This window comes from Gymnodraco acuticeps, unplaced genomic scaffold (genome assembly GCF_902827175.1).
Source record: "Gymnodraco acuticeps unplaced genomic scaffold, fGymAcu1.1, whole genome shotgun sequence".
Taxonomy (NCBI): Eukaryota; Metazoa; Chordata; class Actinopteri; order Perciformes; family Bathydraconidae; genus Gymnodraco; species Gymnodraco acuticeps.
Genome location: NW_022990054.1, coordinates 2,245,654 through 2,267,117, shown reverse-complemented (window position 1 = coordinate 2,267,117; position 21,464 = coordinate 2,245,654). Strand labels below are relative to the sequence as shown.

Here is a 21,464-nt window from a genome sequence, read left to right as displayed (position 1 = left end):
CAGTCAAGCTAGAGTTGCAACACTGATAACTGCATGCATTTTTAGATAAACAAGTCCTGAGCTGTGGCTTGTTTACTACCTACTGGTGGTAATATTACCAGCCAAGAGATAAAAGAAACAGCCTGTCAAACTATTACAGGGTGTCATCACACATCAGGATATAAGATTCAAGGACATTTGAATAACTTTCAGGGTCATTTTCATCTAATTTCCCAAATCAATGTCCCCATTAGCTTCATCAAAACATAGGCTATCTTCCTTGGAAGCACACAACATCACAACATCGTGACATTATATAGATTGTTTTATTCATTGTGAAATTGTGGCCGAATCAATAAAGATTTCTGTTTCAGGATTACAGAGTTGAGGTTTATAACAAGATTTGGTCTTTATAGAAGTGTTAGTAGTAGACGTATTTTCACTGCATTTCCTTCAGAAGTTTCAGATATTATTTTTGACAAACACTTTCAAGGGTTTTAGGACCTGTGGGAACTCAGTATGGGGACCGCAGTATTTACGAACAAGAACTGAAAATCAGCGTTGCAGAAATGGACGCGGAGAGATTGAATGAAAGTCAGTATTTGATTCAAGCTCTGGCCTGACAGCAGCAGGCTGTGACTGGCTTATCAAAAAGGATGGGACAAATGCAAAGTGACATTCCTTTTAATCAAATCTCCTGGCTCGTGTGAAAACGCCACAGAGAGCGTGTGTTGATCCCTTTAATCATGCTTTAATTATGATTAATAGAAACAGTTTTTGTACATTTCCTGGCCAAGCACATGGCATGACGTCTCACCAGTTTCCCCGAGGCCACTTCACTGTTGAATTAGCAAATGTAAAGTATGGCACAAAGGCTAATTACCAGTATTCAGGCAGGCAGAGCAGCTGCACAGTCAGAGTGGGTATCACTGAAAGTGAAGGAGACAAACTGAGCAAGATGGAGGAGACCAAAGACAGAAAGAGACACGTGCAGCGGGGAAAGACGGCGCTCACGTTGCTTCTTTCTGATAAACCGGAGCGCAGAGTGACAGACGCCCAGCTGGGGCCTGCATGAGGAAGGCAGCGCTCACTTCCTGTGTTTGTGCATCTCACAGTTCGATTTGACTTCAGCGCTAAAGAGTGACGAAGTCTTCCTGCTAGCTACTGCTTCAGACTCCCTAGACAGGAGAGGCAGAACAATGAGGAGGATAGGAGAGCACGTTACAGTACAGGGTGGGGCAGACAGGGAGATAAAGGACTAAAACACACACGAGCCAAACCTGAGGCCATATGCAAACAGAGCCACGGATACAGGTGAGGACACACGCCCAGTCTAAACAAGCAAATACATGCCGTCAGCACAGATAACTGCTAAACTGGCAAGTGTAACATGAAAAGGGGAAGCACAGAGACAAACAAAAAACCCTGTGACCTCCAAAATGTGAGCGTCCTTCATTCGCTGTGTCAGACTGCACCAAACCTCACTTTAACAATATTAAAGCCAACACAGCAAGACTGAAATATTGTCCTCTTGAAAGAGTGCCTTCACCTCGCTGACTCTCCATGCAATCCCCAGAGATTATGTGAAATGTCCCATCTGCGTGCAGTGCAGTGTATTTCTGCCCCCGCCCCCCCCCTCCTCTTTGGCGGACCAAAACCCCTGACCTACTGTTCTTCTGTGAGAGGAAACGGATGTGGGGAATTTCTCGTTCTCTGTCACTGGCACACCAAACTAACGTGAAAACTGACACATCATCTGAGGACAGAAACAGCCTACAGAGCGGATATCCAGCACACGTCTGTAGCATATAGCCTCATCCAGAGACATACATAGACCTTCAGTGTTTCTATATGCCGCAGTGTCAAATGCTGGCTTTGAAGTGGAGTCAGGAAGCTCAGAATGACTCGGTTTGAATTTGAGAATAAAAAGGGGGAATTCCACGTCTGGAGTTGACAGACATGAGCGTTTAACAAGCAGGTAAAGTCCAATAAAAGGAGCAACTGAGTGGAATTGGGTGAAATATAGGACCCTGGCATTTCACAAGTCAAAACATGATTCATTTAAAACTAATGGAACTAATGATTAAAGAAAAATGTGGTCAGAAGTACAGTATACGCAAAAATGTCTCCTGGTTTGTCTTAATGTCAGATAATAGGACAAATATTCCTGTTATCATTTCCAACTGCCCAAAAAGGATCTATGTATATAGCGTAATTTCAATTAACAGTCGAAAACGCAAAAGCTATTAAGTTTACTTTCAGATATTTCAAAAAATCTTCACGTTTCTAGAATCCAACTTAAACAATTAACCCATTGTCAAAATAGATGCATATTAATAGTTGCTGATAGAGATGCAACTGATACTGTTACAGTTCTTATTCCTTGTTGTGGCTCAAATAAGCTGAGCTTCTGTAACACTCATATTCCCTGTCGGCATTGAATCCCTCCTCATCAGACACAGCAAGAGGAAAAGTAAAAAGCCTTTTGAGCTGCACCTTTAAAAACAGCTGTGTTTTGACCTGTTTTATATTAGTTATGTAAAAGTGACCAAGTCAAACTCAGTGCTGCCTCGCTGCACACAAAACAAGCACCACTGTCAACAAACAAGCACAAACTTGTTGCATAATAATTAGCCGGCACAGAGAATGTGTTGGCCACTTCTCAAAAGCCTCACATAGCCAGAGAAGAGGCGAGGGAGGAGATACAGAGGAGGAGAGACAGGAGGTCAGGAATCATTTTTCACTTGCAGATCTTCTCTCTCTATTGCTCTTCATGTAGGCTAATCTCTTCCATCTCACCTCCCCGAGCAGGCCAGCTCACTTAGCCTCATTTAACCAGCTAACGGCCGGTAATAAATCAGCCGCACGCTCCTCTCACCTCTAATCTGTAGGAGCGTGTTCACTCCCCCTGATATATGACTCAGGCGGGCCCCCATGAGGCGGCTACAGTACGGGAGAAGACTCCTGTTGGGAGTGCAGGCTGCAAACAAACAACACCAAGAGGATAAATATGACGTTTTTATTACTATTATGTTTTTATTTTTCCTATATGCTGACTCTATTTTATAGGGTTTCATATTCTTGAATCGATTCACTTCACTTGTATCTAATCTTTAAGAGAGGAATTCTTATTTATTTTGATTGTATCATCATACATTTGACCTCCTTGTGCTTCTTAACCTATTAAACTGTTATATGTTGTTGCTATGCTGCATGTATCTGTAAAAGTCTTAATATCTGATCTGAGGGGAATTTATTTTTGTGTATTTCAACTTGTGATGTGTGCCATTTTGTAAAGCACTTTGAGCTGCACGTGCTGTATGGAAAGTGCTATATAAATAAAGCTTTATTATTATTATTATTATTATAAACCTGGGGATGAAAGAATACAACGGGAAAGGAAAGCAAGGCAGAACATGGTCTTTCATTCCCAGATGGAGTTTAAGTGGCTTTGCAGCAACATCTCTGTCTGACACATATTTTGGAAAGGAAGCTCTTTCCTTCCTTCCCATGGCTTCCTGGGTTAAACTGTGGCAAAGTGAGCGGCTGGCCTTGCTCTCATAATACTCTGTGTTCACAACCAGTCTTAAGCGCAGCTAGTTTTCATCGTAGCTCCTAATGCTCCCGGGCTGTTGGCTCAATGTTCGCATTTGTCACGAGCCGCCCAGCTCGAAGACCACCAGTGATTAAAAAGGCTTTGAGAAACATCACGTTTAACAGGTCTACAGCTGGGAGCACAACAGAAGCCACACACACACATATAGCACCTTTCAACACAAGGCAATTCAAAGTGCTTTACAAAAAACATTAAGAAAATGGCATTTAAAATCAGTCATTAAAAAGAAAAGATAATAAAATAAACATTAAAAGAAAAAATACATGATAAATACGATAAAAGTTACAGTGCAGTTTAAGATGTGAATAGTTCAATTAAAAGCAGCGGCAAAAAGTCTTAAGTCCCCACACACACACACACACCACACACACACACACACACACACACACACACACACACACACACACACACACACACACACACACACACACACACACACACACACACACACACACACACACACACACACACACACACACACACCACACACACACACACACACACACACACACCACACACACACACCACACCACACACACACACACCACACACACACTTTTTAGTGTTGTGTCTCGCTCTTGGGAGGCCCGGTCAAACGACCCTGAAGGCATCTCCCTCTCTGCTCTCCCTTTGCCTACATTTCAAGTCAAACTCTTCCCGCGGATACTCCTCCTCCTCCTCCTCCTCCTCCTCCTCCTCCTCCTCCTCCTCCTCCTCCTCCTCCTCCTCCTCCTCCTCCTCCTCCTCCTCTTCCTCTTCCTCCTCTTCCTCCTCCTCCTCCTCCTCCTCCTCCTCCTCCTCCTCTTAGATGTGAAGGAGCTGGCCTGTGACACGCTCACATCACATGTTTAGCAGGCTGCAGAAGGCTGTGCACAAGTTAGGCTGTGTAACATCTGCATATTGCTGACGTTGCATCCTCCAAGCAGAGAAGCGATAGTTGCTGCAGTTTTAACACTTGAAATGTTAATCAGAAAAAAACAAGACATTTTAGGTTCTAAAATAATATGGTGGGCATTTTAACTAATGCACTAATACGATATTGCACTATACAGAATTGAATAGATCGTTCTAATTGACACTTATATCTGATATAGCTTTTTGAGTCTGTATAAACCCCAGTTACATATGACATTCAACATAAGTGGCATATTAGTGAATAATTAAAGTCATTAATAGGTGCTTCAGCTTTCATTTCTTCCGCTGTAAATGAGAGGATAATTACTTTAGGGGACATGGCCCATCTATGCTTCACCCCAGTGTACAAACATGGACTTAACATTTTAAGTCCATGTTTGTAAATATGGAAAAAATTCATTTATAATTTCAATGAAATCTTAACTGATGATGTTATTTTCCTTACTATTAGGTGTGGCAAGCTTGGAAACGGCACTGGATGGTACTATCAGGGAGTGATTTGGGTGTGGGCATCATTCACAGTGTGTCCTTCCTATAGTGTTGCACGGTGTACCGATACTTGAAAGGTACCGCGATACCCTGCCGTTAAAAACGGTATGATTCCTCCATTTCATTAGTAACGGTACTTTAAGAATGACGGGGAAAAGTACTCCGGTGAGAAAGCGCCGTTTTAATAAGAGCCGTGTGTGTTCAGCGCTCTGCTTCCACTCCGTGCCTGCAGTCCCGCCCCTCTCAAGCACGTTCTAAGTCCCTCCCCTCTCTCGTGCACTCGGCCACGCGCCAGCTGCCAGAGCATGTGAGAAAACGAGAAGCATGGCTGCAAGTGGGAGTGCAACTGCCGCTGCGCCTCGGCTTGTTGACAAAAAAGACGCCAGAAGCGAAATTTAGTATTTTAGCTATATCTCTGACAGTGAGGGCAAGCCTACGGACACCACGAGGCCTGTCTGTAAGACATGTTTTAGATCCCTGCAAACCAAGGGAGCCAACACATCAAACTTGGCTAAGCACCTCGCCAACCGGCATCCAGACAGGTTAGCGAATGTGATAGATAACATAATTACATCATGCTCAAGCCCATGCCCTCAAATCTAAGTCAAACCAGTGTAATTTATTTTGTGACAAACGAGGCAATTAATGGCAATGATAACTGTCTAATATGGCTATCTTTTTAGCTAACTTACCAATGTGGCTAACATCTGCAATATATATGTTGTTAATAATTATTTATATTACTGTACTATTTATTACATGTTAAAAAATATTAAAAAAATTATATTTTATAAATCATGGGAAGAGACCAAGGGGTAGACCTAGGACCAGGTGGAGGGATTATATCTCTTCGCTGGCCTGGGAGCGCCTTGGGATCCCCCAGTCAGAGCTGGTTGATGTCGCCAGGGAAAAGAAAGTTTGGGGCTCTCTGCTGGAACTGCTACCCCCGCGACCCGACCACGGATAAGCGGGAGAAGATGGATGGATGGATGGAAATCAAAAAAGTTGTTTGAGATGATGCTTAATTTTATTTAATACGAATTCTTATCATTTATTTTGTTTATTGTTCTCATTGTTTAAAAGTTTGTGTTCTGGTTCTGGTGTGAAATAAAGCACAATAATTACATTTAAGACTGTTTCCCTTTTTTAAGAAAAGTATCGAAAAAGAAACGGAATCGCAATTCTTGACTTGGTATCGGTATCGAAACCAAAATGTTGGTATCGGGACAACACTAGTCCTTCCTTAGTTTAAGATCACCCCACATCAGGGACATCATTCCCCCCCCCCCTCCCTGTATCTCTCTCCACATGCAGTGCACTTCGCCCCCCCCCCCCCCCCCTTGCTTGGCTGTCACAGTGGCAGGAAGTTGAGGAAATGTACAGGCCATATGGGCGGATCGGAGCCATACTGCAGGGTTGTGAGACATATGGTTAGCTATTAAGCTTTTTATATTGCGGTCTCCCTCTAATCTTACCGAGTGCAGTTTAATATCTCGCCTCAACCATATCCACATGTGCTATGAGAGTGTGAACAGACATATGCATGTCAAAAACACACACAGGAAATCCTGTTTCTGTTGTATCTCTTCCTTTGGGTTCCTGAACTTCTCTCCCCTTCATTCCTTCTCTTCAGCAATGTTAGCTTCTTGTTTAAACCTGTACAAAACATCTCAAGACCAACACACCTCACCACGCCATGCTCATGGATTACAGTGATCAGTTACACCTGACTTTTTTGCATTGGCAGGTCAGGCTGAATAAATTAAAGTCCATTTTGAATTTCTGTTTCATTTTGTTTCCCGGCACAAGATTGGCTCCACCCTCCTTACTGGAAGTCAAGAGCGTGACTACTGTAAATGTTTACTGGTAATGTCGTTGACCTGGGAATCTATCTTTCCCCTACCTACTCCTTTTTTTATTGCGTCCCTTTCAAAAGATAGGAGCATAAGCTCAAATCCAGGGAAACGCCTCAGTGTCCCTTAAATCACGAGTCATAAAGTGAGACAGAATAGATGCAATGATAGACACTCTACTCAGTTAAAAACAATGAGGTACAACTTGTCCTCCTCAGGTATTTTCCACTTCTTCTCACTTGTTTAAAGGAAGAAAACCCTGCTCGGATTTTAAACAGCAGAGGGTTAAGAGAGGTTGAACATTTCAAAGGTAAAAGAGGCCGTCAGGATGCAAACCACCAATGGCATCATTTTTACTTCCTTTCCAAAAGCTACTTAAAAAAAGTCACTTCAAGTACAAAAGGAACATCCTTCCTCATATTCCCATGTTCATGTTCAATATGAGTATTCACACTATTATCTACACGAGACTATCTTTTTCCTTCCTTCTTCCTGTCCTTTATTCTCAGCATGGGCTCCGCTGTGAGTCCTGTAATCCCATTTAGAGAGGGGTATCCACAGGGCTGAATCACACACACACACAAACATGCTTATACACATGAATGCAAGATTGCACACTCCTACACGTAACAGCCAGGGGGGAATTGGGTGTGTTGTTGAGTATAAGGGATAAAGAAAATAGCTTAATGTTGAGGAAAGAAGAACGTTTAAGAAGGAGTTCAGCATTGAGGACTGAGATAAACTTCCCTGAGGCTTGTGTGCTTTTAAAATGTGTGTGTGTGCGTGCGTGGCTTGCTTTTCCTGATGCAGCGCATCTCTAATCCAATTACAGCCTCAGCCACCAAGGACAAACCGAGCTATCTTACACCAACGCTAGCAGCCCACCGGCTCTGCACAGATTTAGCAGCTCAGCCGAAGCCTTGCCCGAGGGTGCTGACCACCTCCCAGTGAAATAAATAAAAGCATAATTAAAGGCTTTCTCCAGCAAAACAAATTAGGTATCTTGAATGAGGAACTTCACTCACAATATTGGTTTTAAGGAATCAGAAATAATCTCAAATGATTATTGTTTTGTTATTCAGGTATTCGAATAATTATTCATGTATTCGAATATGAGTTATGAATATTTTTATTAATTTCTTCTTTTTTTTTTGGGAGTGATGCCTAAGTTGATTACATATTATCAAATTGAATAATTCAATGTGTATATATATATACGACAGTGCCATAGCTAAATGTGTTATTTGACGTCTAAAGGTGTGTTTTGCTCCGCTCACCAGTCCCTCACAGCGGGCAGAGCTGCAGGTGCTGATCTCTCTCTCTCGCGTCCGGTTATACTTCACTCGTGTTTATGTCCAAATCCATCAGATCTAGCTAGTTCTAGCTAATGATATGGCTGCTGCCCCTCCCTACACGCAGATCACGCTGACTCAAACCTCATCTTAGGCCCAAATGTGGCGCAAATGCGCTCCGCAGCCGTTGCGAGGTTCCGGCGCTAACAGTTCATGAGCGTGCTCCCCCGCCCCCTGTCAACACTCGCGACACATGAGTGGCCAGCCTAAACAACAATAAGCGCTGCTTGGCAACCGTGTGTGGCGGCAAAGTACATAGACATTTTGACTGGAGAGATTTAGTTTTGCCGGTATTCAACATATTTTACCAGTCATAGTCCGGCAATTATGTACACTATAAGAAGAGTCCTACACAACAGACATGGCGTCAAAAAGGAGTAATGTGTGGAAATATTTCGACCAGGTTAGTGAGTGCGGTGTAGAGGTCAAACTATGCCAAATTAAACTTATATATACATGCTATACCTTGCTATACCCGCAACCTCCGTTCCAGCTGAGAGGGTCTTCTCTACAGCTGGGCTGATTGTGAATCGCCTACGCACATGAAAGCTGTAGGCCTATAGCTGTCAAACTGTGATCACCAGTTCAATACATTTGACAAATTCGACTTGGTTTCTACACTTATTTGAACATGTATGTATTTGTTTCCAAAAATTATTGAAAAAAAATTGGGTAAAAAATAAATAAAATAAAATTCTGAAAATGTTACCCAATTTTTTTTTTATAGGATATGTACATTTCGGTTAACTGGTTAACCGTTTTTTGGGGGGTCGAATATTCGAATATACATATGCTTTCAAATTCCCAGCCCTACTACTGATACTGTGAGACTTTTGGCCCTATTTACATTCAGAAGTTTTCCCTTTATGATGATATAATGCCACTGAACTCTCAAACGGCTTGGAAATGGCAAGTGTAAATTAAAAGATTATACATCAATAGAAGAAAGGTGTCACTAAATGTAACTTATAGCTAGGACACAATCTGAAAGACTGTAACCAGCCCGAAAATAAATGCATCCAACTGTTCTGAAGGGTGTCCCGTGTGGGTGGCGGACAAAAACAGCCCTAAACCCTGCTGCAGGGGTTCAACTTAGTATAGCTGATCTTAAGACAACTCTGGCTGGCAGCAGTCCCTGACTATGATACTTTCTGACAGAACAGTAGCTGCTCCCAGGACTTTGGCAGCAGCTACTAGAGGAACCAGAAGTCGACGAACAACAAGAGATAGAGAGAACCGAGTACTTTTCCCAGGAATAGTTCCCGGAATTTATGGCGCATTTCCACTGCAGCGGGTAGCCCCGTTTAAGCGTCCTTAATCGTCCTCAAGCGGCCAGGCCGGTTTTTGGTGGCCTTTCCATATAGCGTAGCACCGGCTAGCGGGTACTTTTTCCCTCTTTTTCCGGCCCCATAAAATCGTGGTTCTATCAGGCCAGGGCCAGGGCTGAACTAGTGACGTCAACACTCTCGACTGCTGATTGGTCAGAGAGAATCGTCACAAGATCGCGCACGAGATCATCCCTAGCGTCGCATATATATCTAGAAGCAAGCTTGCAGCATTTTTATACACAGCATTTTTGTAAACGGATGAGCTACAAAAATGGCAACGTCAAAGAAAAGCACACCGTGGTCGACCGAGGAGGTGACGACGTTCCTACATCTCATTGGGGACGCTTAAACGGGGCTACCCCGCTGCAGTGGAAATTAGGGATGCCAGCGATTATTCGATTATTCGTTACAGTCTCCATAATCGAATATTATTTTTAAAAATCGATTTTATTTATATATGTTTTTATTATTATTTATGTTTTTATTTTATTTGTCTGGCTTAGTTTCAACCAAAATATAGACTAATGCTAATAATAGTAATAGTATTAACAATTGTAAATGGCCATTGGTCACACCACCAGTTTGTTTTACTGTAAACTTGGAGGAAGCCTGCGTGCAGAGCAGACTGCTGCTGCACGCTACGCACCGCCCCCGCCCTCCCTCACACCGCGGCTTCACAAAACCTTTCTGAGTTTTAAGGGGCGTGGTTTGTAATTTGCCCAGCCAATCAGAAATTGGAACCTTTTCCTCCCCAGGAAAGTGCCACCTCTCTAGCAGGGACTGAAAAGGGGTGAAAGAGTTCCTGAAAAAAAGTTCTAGTTCCAGATCTTTTTGGTGTGAACGCAAAATCCCAGGAACTATCAGAACTATTCCTGCAGGGCTCACCGCTAACTTTTAAACTGAAAATACGGTTGCCATTTTTAGTCACCTTATATTTTAAATAATTAAGATACTATACAGTTATACATCAACTTAATAATGAAAATGTGTCACAAAAGAATGTTCAAATGCTTTACAATAAGTAATTAACACAATTAGCCTATTTGAAACTTAAGTGGTAGGAAACTTGTCCACCCTCAATTGCTGGTATACAAAATACCAGTAGTGCAGCTGTTGTCATGTTCTTCACAGATCCCTCACAAATGAATTGAGCAAGTCACTAGTTTCTTGGTCATCCGTTGTCTCCCTTTCAAATGTGGGTTTCTTGACCTTTGTGCTGATCCCCACCATTGGCTCTTCAGCATTGAAGTCTTGGATTGTGGTTCTGTCATTGGCCAGACTAATACATTTCTAATGTTAAATAAATGAAAACCATTCACAGTTAAGAATTAGATATTCATTATTAATGCTGTAAATTACCTTTAATATGTCTTACTATATTTAAAATGAGTTACCTTTTTATAGAAGTGATTATATTTGTATGCCAATATTTTCCTATGGTAAAGTTTCGTTTTGCACTTTTATTTTGGTAGTAATAAGATCGGGACTCTTATTTTGAAGGAACGTTTACCGGAAGTGAATGCACAACGGAGCAGAATGTACATATTTCGCCTCCCAAGATTTTACACATTTCCTCTTTGCTTTTCGTTCGGGTTCATCTTGCGCTTTATCAGTTGAATCACTTTGAACATTCGTCTGAGATGTTGACGGGTTGGCCAAACTTTTTCCCCCCACAGTCAAACAACTTAATTTGCTTCGCCATTTTTTTGTAAAACAAACACACAACGCACCACGCACGCGAGTAAACGTGCATCGCTTTCTGGCTCCGTAATCACACCAATGCACGTGCAACTTAAGTATCAGGTTCCGACTGGTCACAACAAATAATTAACATTTATCTATTTTGGGGTGCACATTTTGCTGTTTGGTGTCCTTATTTCTTTATGTTAAAAATGGGTTGCCACTGATGGCAACCAAAGGCCAAGAAGTGGTTGACATTTTTTCTGAATGGTTGCCAATGGCAACCTGGCAACCGTTACTGTCGAGCCTTATCCTGGGAAAAGTACTCCGGTGTGAAAGCGCCTAAGGAGGGCTATTGGGCAACTGAGTGGTTACCACGCCATATGCATTAACACTCAGGTATTGAGTTGGGTTTGCAGACTCTTGATCCTTCATAGTATTAGGTTGCACCATACTCAAACAGCACACTGTCCTCAGGATGTTGAAACCTCCTCTTGGCTCAAACATACTGGTGAAAAGGGGCAAAAAACACCACACCTAGCAGGAGCTCCTATCTCAAATCCTCGCAAAAGTGCTTAACACAGCTGTGCGTTCACGCATGCAGATTCTCCAATTATGCAGTTGTGCATATTCAGTGAAAAGCAAACTGCAGAGTCATTCGGGTATCGCGTTCATTTCTGGGCCTCTGTGTCCCTGCCTCAGGAAAAGGGAAGGGAAGACGGGGATGTAGAGCGGAGTCTCAAGAGACAAACCAGAGTACAGCAGTATTTACTCAGGAGTGTATGGGTGTGTGTGTGTTCTTGTACCCAAGCTGTTTGCCTCCTCAAAAAGACATTCAATAGAGCCTTTATAACTCCCTCAATGATGCAGACTGATGTCCTGAAACACTCCTTGATACAGCATTGTGCCTTCAAGCCTAGGGAGAGCTCACGGGCAATTCTCTGCGTCCTTTCCTCACGACACCAGCTAGGTCAAAACTGCAACATGATGTGGGAATACTTTAATCAACTAATCCTAAATGAGTTACGTTAGATTTGTAGTTTTAGTTTTTTTTTTAAGGGAAGACACTGTAGTTATTTCTGTATCGATGCGAAAGACTCCTCCCTGGTGAAGCAGGTGCTTGTTCCTAGATTGACTGCTTGCTTTAGGTATCACCTTCCTGTGAAACCCGAAGACACCTCTGAACTATGACAGCTGAGCTTTTACAGCATAGCAATGACCCCTCTGCTCACTTTAGGATCTGTTGTGCTACTGGGGAGGAGGAGGAAGCTGCTACCGTTGCCCCCCCCCCCCCCCCCCCAAAAAGGGGACTGATGTCAGGGATGGGAGCTGGGGACTTGTTTGTTTTAACCCTTCCAGCTGTGCTATTCTTTCCACTGTTTCCGTTCTTTCTCCAAAACAGCACGATACAGCTTGTACAATACTTCTTTGCATATAGGCTTTCCTCCAACATGCTCAAATACACATAACACCCTGCTAGCCCTAGTTGTTAAACATTTATCAGAGAGAGATTAGGCGACCCAGGGCCTTGCTCTCTGCAGCTGAACAGTCCAGCAAGTCATGCAAGCACGCAACAGTCTCTGCACATCAGCGTCCCAGGAGAGGGGGGGGGTAGTGTATTAAAGGGAGAAAGAGACAGATAGAGTGAGTGAAACAAACCAAGCCAGAGAGGGAACGACAGAGTGAGTTGGAGGGCTGGAAGTGACTAAGATGCCCTTTCTGGGGAGTAAACAAACCAACTAGCCTTCTTGTCATTCAGCCAATCCCTCAGCACCAGCCCATCATGGAAGAACAGCCAGAAGCATGCTGTGTGCATGGAGCATGCCCCAGCTACGTTACAGCAGCACAATCAGGGGCGGCGGGTGCTGTAGGCTAGGGAAGGCTAAGCCTTCCCAAATATTTGTGTAACTGCATCCTGGTAAAATAAAAATATAATGTCTTTGACATTAGCGCTGCTATGCAGCCACCTGTGCCCTGTACCACGAAGCCAGTTCAACAGACCCTGGATATGCTTGAGTTATCTTAATAACTAACCCTAACAAACGCGATCTCGCTAAACGGTCCTACGGCGCTGGTTATCAACTCGGTGAATCAAGCCAGGGTTTCTCTCTCCAGCTGAGAACGCGTTCACGTGAAAGGGGCGGGGTTAGCTACATTTGACCAATCACAAACAGGGACAAGTGTACTGACAGCGCAACATCATACTTCATTAATGAAAAGTAAACTAATATTAGACAAATATGAACTTTAAACATCCATGATGACTTAAACATATAATCCAGGATACAAGCCACATAGTTGCACCTGCAAGGAGAATACAGAACAACTCGTTAAAAAATAAACTACCGAGTGTTTGAAAGCGCACAACAGTTTTATGATACTGCCCCATCTAAAACACGAGGGGATCTGAGTTTATTACATTTGAGTTGAGTGTTTCGTCAACTTAATGTGTTGCTTAAAATAATACGTCTGCATACAGTATATGTGACAATGTAACTAAGTGTTGCACGGCCAGATACGGCTCGAGAAGCTGACTCAGATAAGGAAATATTGTGATATCGATGTGAGATCGATGATCTGATTGATGATGTGATGTCAGTGTGATATGAATGATAAGTGCGACACGTCTGCGTCTTCTCTGCATACGGCAGTTTAAACTGCATTTCCTTTTTCCTGTAATATGACTTGATAGATTTAAACTCCGCACACTGAGCTCTGATCGGTCAGCAGGCGGTGCTTTCACTGAGTTGATCTCTTTTCTATAGACGCCGGAGGCGGGCAGCGTAAGATGGAAAAAAAAGTTATTTAGCCTTCCCAAACCTGAGCCTCACGCGCCGCCTATGAGCACAATGTTGATGAAACTGAGGCACATAAATCAATGAGAGGAATATTTATCTCTGTAAAATTGATTGCAATTCGATAGAAATTCCCCTCGTAAAATGTGGATTCAACTTTTGTTGTTGAACCAACTGAATCGCATCTTTCTTCCCATCAATTGTTCTAAGACACTGTAAAATAACTGTGGTAGTTATTACAGAAAAAACAACCTTGGGTTAAATTTCACTTAACAGCGTTCATATTTTTCTGACCATTGAGTGACACCCATGGTGAAAAACCCTTTTTGGGAAACTGAGGCTCTATGATGGAGAGAAAATGTCGGGCCTCCACAGACAGTTGGGACAGCTTGATCAACACTCAACTCCATTATTGACACTTGAAACTGATTATGAATAACTTATCCACCTAGCACCTTCAAACAAAGGAAGTCAATTTTGCAAAACAACAAATGCCATGGCTGTCATTTGTCTCAGGGTTGGTTGCTTTGGTGAGCCGATGTGTGTTGACATACTGGGCTATCTGCCACCCACAATAACAGGTGGATTTGTTAAACTACATTGTCAACTATAAGATTGGCTAGCTTACGTGGTCTTAAAAAAATCTTGGCCTAGGCTGTCCTGGGTGTGTAGTCGTAAAGCAACGTTAGTGCCAGACACAATACATTTAGATTTAATCGAGAGTTATTCTTACTTTGGGCTCAGACAAATGGAGAGCCAACAGAACGCTTTCCCCTGTAACAGCAAGTTAGGAGCTCTTTCCCTGGCAGACACTGAGACCATGTTCTAAGCTGACTGCCCTCAGGTCAGCCCTTAAAACAGAACAGTGAGAGACACTGCAGGCGATTGTAATGCTTGAAATGAAGACAGCAAAGTCATACTTGATCGAGGTCTAGACCACGCAACACTCTGACAGTGTGGCTTAGTTTCAATTCTCCAAGCAGGTGACTGTTTTAGGATGATGTCTGCTCCTCTGCCACAGTCTATTATCAGCTCTGCGGAGCGAGCAGCGGAAACAGCCACCTGGGCCGAGACTGCAATAGTGTGTGTTTGGGTTTGTGTGTGCGTGTGTGGTGCGGAAGCAAATAAGGCAGGGGGGTTGCATGAGGAGGACACACAAACACACACTCAGAATGAAACTACAACCCCATCCCCCAAAAAGGCTGCCGCTGAGTTTCTTATGCTTAGGACCGCATTTAGAGATTGTTGATATGCAAAAATATATTGTGGGGTTTCTTTAGAAGGATTTTTTTCAATATATGTTTGAAAGACATCATTTCCTTTGATAATTATACTGAAATATGGTTGGGTGCACTGCGCTCCCTGTCAGATATGGAGTATTTTTCCCCACTGCATATTGACATTTAAAAAGGTTATGACAACCTCAACGTGGAAACACAGGGGGGTGTTGCATAATTTAATCATACTACAGTGGTATCTATTGGCAAATATATATTTTCAATGTTTCATCTTTGTACCTGACAATGACCTTTTTTACAGCTAGAGTTTAGTATTCTGAGTGCCACTAATACACTTCCCTTGTGCCTGACTGTTTGTTTACATAGAGTTAACTTGAATATTAAAACCAAGTTTGCTCTTGCAAAGTTCTCAATTAGGATCCGGTGCACTGTAATTGCTCAATAAACAGCAAATTGATCCTTAATCCAAATGTAAAAAAAGTATATGCAGTTGTATGCCTTGTTTTGCAGTAACCCTGGGTGCCAGATGTGATCCACCCACTTCACTACTCTATTAATTAATAGGATCAAAAACTGACAGAAAACCATCTGACCATTTAGATGGTTTATTTTGAAACTGAGGACTAGTCTCTATAATGCATGTGGAGATCCTTTCATGATTTCAATATTATATACATTATTCTATGCTTCACATGGAATCTTTCTAACTGCTGGAGTCATGAGAGTTGACTTTGTACAAATTCAAAGGCCACAAAACCGTTGCACTACCACATGAATGTGACAGACACCAGTAAATAGCTAACGTTAGACATTACACTTCTTTATTGGGTGTGAGCCACAGGGAACTAGACATACATCGCTCACTGTGGAGGAAGTTCAGCTTGTGGTGAGGGTCTTTATGCATTCTCAACTGCAGACGTGTTCAAAGGCATTTTGACGTTTTCCGAAACAGATAAACATTTGATTGAAGTTGTCTTTCAATTTCAATTTCGGTGAAGATATGATGACTATATTTCAAAACCTTGACTAAAAACTTATTTTTCCAATACCATTATTTAAGAAGAAAAATAAATGCTTTTTCTCTAAAAAACCAACATCTAAAATATATCACTATTTAATATTGCCTAAAGAGCTTTTAGAACATGTTAGAAATTGTGATTTGAAGCTAGAAATGAATCACAAAATAGAGAAAACTCAATACCCAGCTGTTATACTTCGTAATTTCCTGAAAATAAACATATTCAAAACAAATATTTACTTCTCAAATACAAGACAAAAACGCCTGAAATATGTCACCAACAAGATGAAACCATAAAAGAAGCATCCCTATATTACTGGAATTACTCCGATGATGCAGGATAATAATACCCTGCCTGCACACCATGAAGTCACAGGTGATGCCGTGCGAGCTCAGGTCACGCAGACTAAAGCGGCGCTCCACTTAGCCGCTGTAGTTTCCATTCTCTCGCTCATCGTTCAGCATTACCAATCCATCACTCAAAAGCAAAGGGATTAAACATCTGTCAAAGCCTGCCCATTATGCCCAGCGGGAAAAGGCACATTTAGGCATCTCGTATCTCTCCAGTGATTCAACGTCCAGTCTGACTCTGAATTTGAGGACATTAGGCTCTCATATAATGCACTCTGTCCAAAGTATATAAACAGATATACCGAATGTAGTTCACAAACACATTTTAGGGCAAACCCACAGGTGAAATACACATATACTAAGGTTTTTTTTTTGCAGCCTCTTGTTGAAAAAAAAATAAAACACCCGCCGTAAGCCCAAATATCATTTTCTCTATATCTCCTTTGCTAATTCTATCCACCATTTGTAGGCTACGACCTCCATTTGGTTCCCTGTGGAGCTTCATCCTTCCTATCTACTACTCCACCCCTTCCTCCCCACCTGCTTATTTCCTCCATTATTCTCCCTAATCAACTATTCCATCAAGAGCATTCATATCCACTTCCTCCATTGGTCAAAAAATTCTGCCATCTCCAATTCCTCCGCCCCTTTAGATCACCCTGCCTTTTCTTCATCAGTCTCTCCTCTTCTATTCATCACGCCTTCCTTTTTCTCTCCATGTGCACATTTCTCCCCAAATCAGTTGCTTTCACCACCCAATTCTTCCATCCTCCTCTCCCTCTCTACCGTCTCCTCACTTCCTCCCTCTATCGGTCCCGGCTGTGGCGTCCTTCACCCTGGGTCTGAAGTCAGAGTGATTACACGCTTGGTTAACTCATTCATGGACTCCACTCTGTCAGTGACGCACTCCTATGCATTCGGCTCACATACACACCTTACCAACATTATAAACAGTAGCCAGTGTGGGGCTTTAACATGAAGGTAAACACACATTCTCAGCATAGAGAAACACCATCATTCTTGTTCAATGGCTTTATATCTGAAAGGCACACTGTAGATGCCCTATTAAACTTGGCATGAATAAACTATTTAGATTATATATAAACATGACTCATTTCATGACTCATCGGAGTACAAAACAATTACTTATTGTGCCACTCCACAAAAATCTTATTGCAGGCTGTGAATTAATATCAACTACATTTAACAGCTATGATAATCCCGATAAAACACAGGCAGGCCTTCTCTAAAATCGTATTGAACGTGGTTTTCGCTTTCCTCACCTCATCTTACACCAACATTTTGTATTGAAGTATTTTCTTATCCGGTAACAAATTGGTGACAGACAGACCAGAGGTAATAGTTAGTAAACGCCAGTGCTCTAGTTGGGGTATAGGGAGACTGCATCGTTATCTGTCAGCCAAAATGTCCTGATGTGAAGAAGGAACTCCCCTGATAACACGCCTTCCTCTGCCCTAATCTGCTCACTGCCAGCCAGCCAGTCAACTTGATAAACTGTTAGCAAAAAGAAAAATCTCAAAGCAATACACCTTACTGTGCAGGTCCAAACCAAGACCTGAGGTTTACCTTTTTGAAAAGATACCCAATTTGACTGTGTTTCAGATGTACCTATGTGCATGTTTAGAAATAGAAATAAATCCATCTTGGTTAGGGATTTCATTGAGTCAATCTCCTACTTACAGGCAAATATGATCCAGGTTTAAACCAGACAATCTATTGCTTTATCTTTGCATAGCAAATACTTAAGTAAATGCAAGATAACACATCCAAGTTCTTCGATAGCAGACTGGGCAGGAAACTGATGTCAGGTTAATCCTGAATACAGTGATCATGGATTTGGTGTCTGGCTGTTAATCAGATCAATCTCATCTATAAGTACTGACTACCAGATCTCACACAAAAAAACATGACTCCAGTCAGCATCATCAACTTATGTCTGGTGTCACTTGCACCATCATAGCAAAGAATACACAATTGATAAAACTACTGCATCTCGAATTAGTCACATCATGTGTTTCATTTAATGATTAACTTCCATCAACATGTATTTATCTTCCTCCAGTGTACCTATATCACAAGTATGGGAGCAGCATCCTGCATCAATGAGCTCGTTGACACCCTGCTGTGTCCCAAAGGCAGCACATTAGGTAGCCTTAGGCTAGCATGGCTGCTAACAGAGGGTCCCATGCACCTTGCACAGGAAATAAACTGAACCCGGGCATAGCCGCGTTAGCAAGACTGACAGGCTGCTAATGTTAGCCCCTTTGCTGTGTTAATCATTCCTAAAAATAGTCTCCCTGTTCAGCAAACTGCCGTGTACAGAGATGTTCTCACAACCTAATCTGGGCGCTGTCACCTTTGGCTAGATCGCTGCAGGCCATAGAGATGCCCAAAAATACCGCCTGGCCCGGGGTAACAGGAGGCTGGCTCACCGTCAGTGATGAGACCGTTGCCAGCTTTGCTACCAAGCTAGCATCGCTAAGCTAAGCTAGGCAAAATGCTACCCGCCTGTGGCCATATTAACGTGTTTAAGTTGAAATGTATCAATATTGGACACGACAGTGCACCTGTGTAGTGCTGGCTGAGGTGGTGTCAGACACAGTGGGGTGTATTTGCAGTTGACCTGACAGAGGAGGGTAAAGCTAGGCACGCTAGCTGTCTGTACTCACCCCATTAACCAATCCATGGCGCTGTTTGTAGCTAGCTTAGCTAACGTTAGCTGGCAGGGGATGAATCCACCAGGAGCTGGAGGCGACCCCTAGTTTATGCAGCCACCACCCTCGCTGCCCTGGCTGCCTGGCCCCCGAGTCCCGTCGCTCTCCCCGGGGCCCGTGTGTCTCCCAGCTGCGGGATCCTGGCCGGTCAAATAGAAACGCCGCTTAAACTTTGAGCGATTGTCCTTGTTTTGATCCTCAGCTGGCTCGGATCATGAAGAGGCAGTATAACACAGTCAGATCAGTCTGCTAGCTGGTAGCGGGAGCGCAGCATTGAGTGACTTTGAGCAGGAAGGCGAGCTGAGGAGAGCGGGGCAGCGGTGTGGGTCTGCCTGGTGTCCGGTGTGCAGTGGCGCCGAGAGGGGCTTGTCTGTTGGGATGCCGCTGGTCAACTCGGTAACCTCTGTCATGAAGCCTTGTATGGCTACCGTGCTAGCTGACAGCCTGAACCTCCACTGGAGCTGCTGCTTTCTGAGCGAAGTCTAAATCGGAGTCCGGAAGTAAACACAGACCCGACCCACTCTGTCTCTCCCGTGCGTAAAACGCATGTCAAGCAGGGCTGTATGAACATGGATGCAATGGATGTGTAGTGAGCAGGTTAGATACATTGTAAAAATCAGCCACTTAGGACTTTAATGTGAAGATGATCACCTCTTCCTTTGGCATACCATAGTATTATTGTTTAGAGCATAGCCTATACATTGCCATGTTATTCTAGGGCAGTGGTCCAAGATATAAGGGATCATTGCAGGACTTTTTTTTTTTTAAATCTGAAAAATGTAATAATACAAATCAAAGGAACAAAACAGTTTATGGTCACACAAAAGCCATAATCAGTGGCTAGACATTGCTTTGTTTCAAGGGGTCTATAGGAACCACTGTTTTATAAAAACCTGCTTCTCCAGCATCTCATACATATGGCAGGTCTCCGATTCTGTGGACATTTATTAAAGTGGCCAAGTCTGTTGAGGGTCAGCACATGTTTAAGACCAAGGTCCACCAGTAAATCCTTCCATGTCTTGCATTGTTGAGCCTGCTGTAGTTTTCAATTGTATAACATATAAAATAGAACAACCCTCCACACTTAACAAGATAAACGACATTGGAGGCTATACATCTCAACAGGAAGGTATTCATGTGCACTGACCTGTCACTGTGAACCTGTGCAGGCAGGGCAGTTACATTAATGACCAATGTATCACTGGTTAAATGATTACAGTAAACTGTCAGCTTTACTGCTCTGCTTGTTAGGCACCGACTGTCCAGAGCCAAAGGGGATTGCTTTTATGTCCTCACTTTACTTCACTGTTGACCTGCCACCCATTCCACGCTTAATTAAGTCAGGCAAGATGACATTTGATCAGCAAAAAATCAGTTTCAGTCATTCAAAGAGCTGACACTTGTTTTGCTTCATGGTCTCAATGTGTTATGACCCTCTATCAGCCTGTATACTGAAGAGTAGTTCTGAAACGGTTTATCAATTGATCAAGATCATTTTTATTTCAAACTAAACTAATCAGCCTTTCTCTGGTATGTATATGACTGTACAATGTTTGGCTGCTAGGATGAACAAAACAAGATATTTGAAGACACATTGAGCATTGAGAAATTGTGATGAGCATTTTTCACTATTTTCTGACAAATTATTAGCCAAACGATGAGTCAGAAACATATTTGTCAGATCAATCAACAGTAAACTCATTGTAGTCACAGAAAGTAGATTTTTGTTTAATTTTTTACAAGATATAGGATCTGCAATTTAGATAATACAAAATGATGAATTGATCAACATGTCAAATGTTAAAGTCTTTAAGATTTCCCTTTTTTTCAATTTATGAATATTATAGGTATATGAATATAATAACATAATTCATCATTTACATCAGTCTTAACCTTAGCCCTTGACCATTTATTTTGTATAGCTTTTCAAATCTCTTTCCCTTCGTCCACCCCCCTTCTCTTTCAAAGATTTTCCACTTTAGGAAAACCATCGATCAGACAGATGCAATTTGCAAAAGATGGGATCAATATGTACTGTGCCCTGCAAAAATGACTGGTCTCCTCTCTGCCTGTCTGCCTCTCTCTGAGAGACCATTAGAGCGAGACGTATGGTCG

At 42.5% G+C, this 21,464-nt stretch overlaps 1 protein-coding gene across 1 annotated transcript in view; it reads right to left on the bottom strand.

Moving 5' to 3' along the window:
• Positions 1 to 19,829, bottom strand: part of mob2a (MOB kinase activator 2a) — a 62,191-nt gene extending 42,362 nt beyond the window's left edge. The window contains exon 1 of the mRNA XM_034215843.1: positions 19,305 to 19,829. Coding sequence (XP_034071734.1) covers positions 19,305 to 19,321 — 17 coding nt within the window. The 5' untranslated portion in view covers positions 19,322 to 19,829. The remainder of the gene's footprint in view (positions 1 to 19,304) is intronic.
• Between the last annotated feature and the right edge of the window lie 1,635 nt (positions 19,830 to 21,464).